Source organism: Charadrius vociferus, unplaced genomic scaffold (genome assembly GCF_000708025.1).
Source record: "Charadrius vociferus isolate BGI_N301 unplaced genomic scaffold, ASM70802v2 scaffold2823, whole genome shotgun sequence".
NCBI classification, from domain to species: domain Eukaryota; kingdom Metazoa; phylum Chordata; class Aves; order Charadriiformes; family Charadriidae; genus Charadrius; species Charadrius vociferus.
The window spans coordinates 45,803-54,815 of record NW_009647729.1 but is presented as its reverse complement, the minus strand read 5'-3'; the positions used below and the strand labels follow the sequence as shown (position 1 = coordinate 54,815).

Sequence of the window (9,013 nt, the reverse complement as noted above, 5' to 3'; positions counted from 1 at the left end):
TCCTTGCTACTTTTTTTCCTTTTCTCTTTTCTCCCTTCATGTTTCGCCTTAGCATACTCACTCGCTTGTACTTCATTTAAAAGGTCCCCACACAGAGAGGACTCAAACAATTCCCTGCCGTTCTGGATAGTTTTGGTTATTTTTAATTTGATCTCTGGTGAGCCAGTCTTCTTTGGAATCACCGTTTGTGAAACTGAAGGTGGTGGTGGAGGTGGTGGCTGTGGAGGGGAAGGTTTTTCCAGAACTTCGTGCGGTCTTGCGTTAGAGTTTTCCATTTGGTAATACTCCGGGGGACTAAAGTTTCTGACTGTACCAAAACCATTGGCTGAACCATTGGGATATTGACTGTACGTCTGGTATTTGGCTTGAGGTTCGTACATATTGATTGTTGGTGGGTAGCCATTAGTGATGGGTGGAAGGTCCTCCGCCGTGGGCGTAGGGTACTGGAAGCCTTGCTGCAGGGCAGTTTCGTATGGCGTTTGTCCACCATCTTCAGCAATGTCACTGCTGGCATCAAAGGCATCCTCTTGGCGGATGTTGGCTGAGTCAATGAGTTGAGGTGGTTGCTGAATTGTGTTTCCCATGATCCCTTGCATGAAAGAGAAAGAGAAATCCATTGTTCTGCTCCAGCATCCTTAGCTTTCCCTTTTTCTCATAGGGCCTAAAGGCGGGGAAAGGGAAATAAGAAGTCAGTGTAAACCAAAAGAGAATAACTAAGCAAAGTGAACTGTTGGGGGGGTGGGGGGGAAGAGAGCTGAAGACCAACTTCCCCCTCTCCATTCAGTAGCCGCTCTCTCATGGATTTAGGGAGGATTGGTATTACTGAATCTTTCAAAAAGAGCTCTTTACACATTTCTGCAGAACAGCCTTTTTACATGACCACTTTCTTCTTTTCCAAGCCATTTAAATAAATGTTATATGCGCCTACAAGTGCTTAAAAACTATGAGCCCAAGTGTTACCAAGTCAGAACAATGGTGCTAAAATTCCAAACCCTCTCTACAGCCCTCCTAGTCTGGTGCTTGGAAGCGTTATGGTAACACAAAGCAGTAAGACAGCAAGACTTTGACTCTCAAGCATACAGAAGATATCAAGTTCTCTTGACACCATAGTCACTGCAAACCGAACAAGCCAGAAAAACCACAGAGAGACTATTCAAACAAGAGAGAAACCTCTTCTCTTCCTCGCCGCCGCCTTGCTAAAATTCAAGACAGATAAGCAGCCCTTAGGCCGGCAGGAGACCTAAGCCATGGGCTATTCCGAACCACGGCACACTTCAAGGGAATAGGTCATTCCACCTCAGCTGCTGGGAAAACCAGTTCAGATAGTACAGTTCAGGACAGTCTCAGCTGGGCTTTCCCAACCTCTCCTCTCACCAAAAAGCAGAATAGTTTGCACCGCTTGGCTCTCAGCAGCTAAGCGAGGAGGGTTATTCTCCTCACTCCGCACCCTCCCCCCTTATATTAAACAATTAGGCCTTAAACACCACATGGTTCTCAGGGAGAGAAAAACAGCCTCAGCATCGAAAGATCTCCAAAACCTGAGGTTATTCACAGAATCAGATTACAGCAAAGAACACCATCACACACACTTTCAATTTTCCATTGCATATTAAAACACCAATATCAGACTAAACCAAAATTATATTACCAAAACTCAACTGCTGGCTCAGAGAAGGCTTTTGCATTCACTTAAATAATCTCAGTGTTCTAACAAGAAGAAATATACAGTGACCTAAACTTCAGGTAAGACATACAAGTTTGCTTCAAAGCAATGTCAATTTAGCCCTTCCAAAGTAAACATAGCTTGGTATTATTTATTCTCTCTCTGTGTAGGCATAAAGGAGGGTTACTGTGCCCTTTTGGTCAGGGTTTGAAATGACATTAACACGTCCCACAGATACTTCTCATAATACGAATCTTACACGTAACCCTGCCCACATTAAATTCTCACCCTCCCAATGCAATGCATCTCAATACCTTATCTAATAGTTTTCAAAACACTAAGAACACTTCCCTCTTCTGAGACTGTAAAAATAAATTGAAGTTATAAAAGTAACAGGTAAGGACTTGACCAGAATTCTGCTCTCTGTTTTGTGGACTTCATACTCAGATTATACTGATGTTTGTATTCCCCTTTACTGCCCTGTGCAATAACTAGGGGCACGTTTGTCACTGTAATTAAGCGACTTACGGGAAACAACTTAATAGCACAATGCTATGCAGCAAAATCGCAGTAACTAATCGCTAATCGCATTAACTTTTAAATCTTGTGGCTGTAAAACCATCTCTCCAGCAGCTCTCTGCACATCAGCCACAAAACCAACACAAAACTGTTACTGTCGAGGTGGCAGCATATCTGAGGGACAGCACCCGAGCAAGCAGGATTGCCTGTCGAGGTCAAAACCACCAAACCACCACCCATTCTAGGAAGAAGAGGGACTGTTTGTACTATTTACCAATTAATTGTTACTTTACATCTGCCAAACTGAAGAGCAAACAGATTTCTCACACTGGTAAGAAACGGCACCCTCGGCTGCTGTTATTTGTTACCAAAACCAGGTACAATCTTCTGAATACTTAAAAAAACCCAACCTCTTCTTGAGAAGCTGCAACAGCGCTTCAGTCACCCTGGCACATCCATTGCTGGATGGACAGAGTCAAAGCAGAAATAGTTTGAGAAGTTTTAGAATTACTCTCAACTTCCCAGTTTTATATTGTTGCTGTTTTCTTTTAGTAGTAATTAAATCACTTTCTTTTACCCAAATGCTCTGAAAGAAGATGACCCATTTAGTTTAGTAGAACTAAGCACCAAAAAAATCAATAAGGGATCTCTTAAAGTCTATGTTAAATAGGGATCTGTTAAATGTTATATAAGGGATCTGTTAAAGCGTATCACACCAGGACACAAACTTTGGTGTGGCCACACCAGAAACATAAAAAACAAAAAATTTACTTGCAGAAAGCGAAACTATAAAACAAAAAAACTATACAGCATTCTGTACTTTGTTAAGAATATAACTTTGCTAATGTCACATGGCATTTGAATAGTTATGCTTTATGTTTTATGCCTTGCTTATAAGCAATGAGTCTGCTAAGAGTGGAAACTTTGTAAGTTTTGGGTCCTGCTGGAGGATGCTAATCTGATGTAATAAAACAATTTTAATGCTTTTCATTTCTTTTTTGTGAGGGAAAAGACAATAATTCATTTAAAAGACCCAGGTGCAGGTTCTCTGGCCTTACTTACTAGGTCCAATACCAACGCAGACTTCTCATTTCGCTAGACAGTACAGCTCCTCTAACAAGCAAATGCCTGATGGTGCAAGAGGAAGAAAAACCTCACTGCCACTCCTACAACACCACCTTCAGAATCCCACTCCACGAACCCTCCTTTTCAAATCGGCAACAGATATTTACATTCACAATACTGCCTTAAAACTGTACATCTGTATAACCATCTTCTAGTCATACAACTCACCAAGTATAGACTGAGAACTTGTTCCTCAACTGTTGCATCAGGGAGGAAAAAAAACCACCTCTCTTCTACTACTGTGACCTGTGGGTTACACGATTTGGTCATCCAGTTCATTCCTGCGGCAGCAGCTTAATGGCATGTCACTGTGGACAACCTTACAGAAATTCTCATCCATTGCCAAGCTGGTATGTTAATTCACTTAAGTCCTCCTTAAAGACTTCTCTAAAATTGAGCCACAACATCAGGTGAGGTTGCGTACAGGACACTCAAAAGCTGTTCATACAAGCCACAGTCAAACATTTCAGTTTGAGAAGCACTGAAATTGTGCAACAGCCTAAGAACAAGGTTTCTGCCCTAAAAAGCACTACCCTACCCCAAGTCTTTGAAATAAGAACAGATCTTTTTCTATTACACTGGCAACTTTCAGTCTTTCCTTTAAAGAGATTGCACACTTTAAAAAGTTGGGATAAAAACCAAACTATTTTGTGCAGCATTTCACTAGGACACCAAACTTTATCTGTTCTCTGGGATGTTACATGCATGTATCTGGCTGATTACAATGTACTGTATTAGGCTATTCATATTCACCCAGACTAATCCCATCTATAAACATTATTCAAAAGTTGATGATCTACAGACTGTGGAGTGATTTAGCAAAGGCTGTTTATGAGCCTCAGCACTGCTCCTAATGGGAAGAACTCCCTGTCACAAGGCAGGAGCACTAAGCCATGACAACACAACAGACTTCTCGTCACGGTCACGTCCGTCTGGGTCTACAGCGAGATGCAATACTCAATCAACGCAGCCAGCAAAAGTCTTTACCCGCGCACAGACAAAGAATGCTCTTACCAGGACAGCTTATTTTTCTCAGAAGGGCTGAAATAAGGTATAGCAGCAAAAATACAGTTTTGCTAGTGTTGAGAAGCAGAAGTTCTCTGCTGATACCCTGGTACAACTATGCCACCAAAGCGGTATTAATGAGATCCAGACACAGTATTAACAGAATTCAAAAGCTGCATGACAGTGTCTGGTCCCTCTTATCTCCTCCACATAGAGCCCTCCAGGTCAAAGCCCGCCCACGCTGTGTCACTCTTCACAGCAGCCAGTCCCCAGCTGTGACAGTTCCTAAAGCTGTCAATGCACTCGCTTCCATAGGCACTAACTGAAGAGTCATCACTGTACTTCATTTTGTTACATGACAAAAATTGTGGATTAGTGAACTCCAAAGCATTTGATTTAGGAGTTACCAGTGAAAGAAAATAGTTTTGACTTTTTTAAAGTAATTCCTTCCTGGAGCTCACCTGTGTAAAATGGACCTTGACACTAGCCTGTGCTTCATAGTTGGGGCAATTTGTGCACTGGCCTCATTATCTACCTATACAGGCTGCAGAAGCAAGGATTATTGCTTCACTGAACTGCTACTCTCCACAGACTGAAAACACAAGAAGTTGTTCTCCTCCCCCAAAGCTGACATCATCGAGAGCGTCTTCCTTCCGAGTCTTTCGCTGTCATTGCAGTTAATACACCCAGACTTTCCCAACCTTCTTCCTTTCCAAAACTCTGCACCAGTTTGTTCATTTCCCAGTTGCTAGCCAGTGAAGCGGCATCTGGGCTGCGTTACAGTGAAAAGACAACCCCTGGAGCTACCAAAATAATAGAACAAAACGATGAATCCTGAACATACAGGAATCTCAACATGCAAATCTAAGGAAGAATTACTTTGTAAAAGTCACTCCCAAGCTCTAACGCAAAGAATACCCCATTGTCGTTGAAATATCAACAGGCTCAAGACTCTTACTGATCCTTCCTCAGCAGAGGAACACTGCCTAAAACCACAAGTGAATGTGATTTTCAGTGATACGTGTTGATCTTGCAGGAAACTATTTCAGAATATATTCTTCTCACTACAACAGCGATTACTCCATTAAGTTACAGTATCAGCCTCCTGCAAGCTGTAGAATTTAGCTTCCAAATATAACCCATAACAGATACTGCACTGATATGACATTGGAACTCAACCAATGGGTAAAGAAACAATTTATTATTTCAAGGCTTATAGGAAATGGATAATTTATAGCAGTTGGAAAACAACTTGAAATCAATGATACCTTCAAAGCGGCAACTGAATTTCCTAAGGAGACAAAAAGCATTTGATCTCTAAACCGGGAAGCCAGCATTCTGTACCTGTCCTTTCCCGGGGCTGTGGCATCTCCTGACCCAGCAGGAAAACAGGACTGCTTACAGACACTGAGGCTCTACACATGGACACTGTTTGAGCAAATATTTTCATGTTGCCCATGGAAGAGTCACAGAAGTAAATGAAATAAAAAATATAAGCAGTCAAAGATAAGGTACACCAACTCAGTAGAACTCTTACAGTGCTCTTTCTTACATTAACATTAAGTTTGTTTCACTTCCCGTCCTGAGCTTCTTAGCTTGACTGAGCGAAACTCAAGAAAATCAGTTACACCTTCAACAGTGAATGCTCAGTCATGGGAAAGTTTCAAGGAGATTATGAATCCCCTGGGTTCGCTTTTTGCACTAACAATTGCACTTATCTAAAGCCCTTTTTATCATGGGTATTTTGCAACTTCACTCTCAGAAAACAAGATACTTATGAAGTTCTCAAGTACTGCTTTCATGCTGCAGTAGACTAAGTAATAACTGACCTCTCAGATTATCAAACAACTGTGAACAATGCTGATCCCATTTATTATTGATGAAAGCTTTTCTTCCTCCTGAAGAGGGAGTTTTGTAGGGTTGCACAAAATACAGCAACAGGGTAGGACTCACCTATTAAATACACAAACATGCAACTATTCACTGTATCATTGCTCAATCAGGAAGAGCTCAAAAAAGTGAGAACAGATACGGGAACTACACAGTGCGTAAGAGAAGTTTCCTAAATGTCAGAAGCACCCACCACTATTCACCACCAAACAGCAGCCCAAGGTAAAAACTCCCCAGCACGAGGAGGGAGGACTGTCTCCAAAGCCTGCTGGATGCAGAACTCGGAGAAACCGGCCGCACCTACCCAGAGGCAGCCAGGAGCCAGTGCAAAACGATGGCGCTTTCCCCGAACGACCAAGACCCAACGGGGTTCTGTGCACCTTCTGCCCACTGCTACCAGCTGACGAGCCCTGCTGGGACCAGCACAGATTCCTGTTAATCTGAGGCTGGCTACCACACAGTGATGAGCTGACACAACATCTACTGATCAAAAGTGTAGCATGCACTTATTTTGAACTGAGTTTCCACAAAACCTTTCTGAATTTATTTTACCCTTTTCTGTTGACAACCACCACGCGGATGGCCCTGCCTAAAGCAGTTGGGTTAGCACTTGTTAGAGGCAAGGCATTTTACACAAATGGAAAGTATCTGCTGCGAGAACAGAAACCGTCCTACCGGTTCGCTGACCGAGTTGAAAAAGCAGTAATTTGAGTCAGTCTTAGGTGTTCATTGAATGGTGTCACTGCCTCGTCACCCTGAGCTGGGCTTTCTATCAACAATCTTGAAAGCAGAAGTTCTGGGCTATCTTTATGCACAAAAGACAACCCAGCTCCTGGCCACATAGACCTAAATCAGAGAGATTCAAAGATCTGTTCATATCCTACCACCCCTTCATTACCTGAGTCACCACACGTACTGCCATTTTCTGTGCTCTTTCATTCCAGTGTACGCCTCTATCTAACCTGTGCTGGTACTGGTCATCTCAAGGGTCTAAGCCACGCAGCAATGATTGTCAATAGATGTTCACTGCTATACATGTTTTACAAACAGACAGCTGCTTGGCTGGAACAGGCTAAGTCAGTTGGGGTTTTTAAGTGATGCAATCTACTTCTGTCATATTTCCATTCCTCTTCTCAAAACCTAAATACTGCCGAGCTGGAACCACAAGAAACACAGAACTTGGCTTTTGCTGAAGTTCAACATACACACCTGCCACCAAACTCCTCACCAGACCTCAATATACCCACACTACTTCTACAGTCATGTCAAAAATCACCTGGAGGGCTGCCTTTATCAACTGTAACAGCACCCTGCGGTGTTCAAATTACAAGAACTGCAGACAGAAATAAAAGAATTATACTTATTGATTCCTGCATTCAGTATTTGCAGCCTGCTTTGTCCCATTTTGTTCAGGACGTCCTTAAGAAGTCATGCATGGAAAGTTTTATTTACATACATTAAGACAATGCCAAGTTTTTCAACAGCACGTAGCTTCATTACCAGAAAAACTGTAGCCTGTGGATTTCTACCGACTTCAGCTGGACTGAGCAGTCTCTTCTGGCAGACACTGACGGTGAATCAGAGGCCTCTTGACAAACTTTAAAGCATGCTGTAAGGCTGACTACTTCCCTGTATACCTTTTTAAAGGTGATTTGGTTTGTTGGGGTTTTTTTTAAATGCCAGAAGAAATAGTCACGTGTGTAATATGGTTTTGATAAGGCCACTCTTAACAAGTTTCCCATGGTGACATATAAAGAAATAACTCGGGCAGAATTGAAGAAAATGCTATGCATTAAAAAGGAAAAAAAAAAAAAGAGAAAAGGGGTTTGTCTTGAAAATGAGCTTAGACTACTCATTTGTTTTTAGAGCCTCAGGATTCAAATAGGAAATGTGGAGGAAAATCTTTTGTTCTCTAGGGAGTCATGGATTGATATTCACATAAAACCAGAAGTCAGATCTTTGGCAATACCAAATACCATAAGAGTCATGACATGCTTTCACATATCAAAACCAGTGTAATAACTGCAATGTATCTCATGTGAATCACTTCAAACTCAGGCAAACTTGCCAAACTGAAAAATGCAAAATATGGTTGTATTAAAACAAAATGTACAGTCTTTGATCATCTCCCTCTACTCTTACTCTCACTCTCATAAAGCACAGGCTCACTTTTTGGAGCAAAATCTTTTCAAGCAGTTCAATAATTTTTATTTTTTTTTTTTTAAATCTAGCTGCCAAAACATTCTCTGTGCATCTCTATAATAAGCCATTGGAAGACCTAAACAGTCATAAAACAGGCTACAATTTTTTCTTCAACTATGATTACAGGCTACTTTACATTGTCTTTTGTGCTGGCTGATATATATAACTATGTTACCGTTAAGATTTTTTTTTTTTAACAACAAATTGAAAATCTTAAACCTGTATTAAAATTGCCGAGTGTACTGACAGTCAAAAGAAAGCAGAGTAAGACACAGAACAAAGTAGAGTACAATGCAACAGCACCGAAAAAAAAATATAAATCCAAGAGGCAACAAATCTTTCACTTATATGCAGTTCCTTAGAGCACGCAGTGAAACCCTTTCTATCTGAGCAGCAGTTGACAAGTACGCGGTTCTGTCACGAAGATGGCCCTGCACCCTGTCAGAAGAGCGCGGTGCAGGCTCCCACCCCAAGTTCTCCCCACCAGAAGATCTGGGGCCCGCCGAGACCGGTTCCCCCTGAACCCCGGTGCGCTCGCCCCAGTCACCTGCCGGAACGGGGAATGAGGGTGCGCGGGGGCCGCCGCTTGCCCAAGACCCAGCCGGGTGG

General features: G+C 42.1%; 1 protein-coding gene across 1 annotated transcript in view; it reads right to left on the bottom strand.

The window, feature by feature from the left end:
* Nucleotides 1–655, bottom strand: part of WHSC1L1 (Wolf-Hirschhorn syndrome candidate 1-like 1) — a 34,203-nt gene extending 33,548 nt beyond the window's left edge. The window contains exon 1 of the mRNA XM_009881512.1: nt 3–655. Coding sequence (XP_009879814.1) covers nt 3–617 — 615 coding nt within the window. The 5' untranslated portion in view covers nt 618–655. The remainder of the gene's footprint in view (nt 1–2) is intronic.
* Nucleotides 656–9,013: the final 8,358 nt, after the last annotated feature.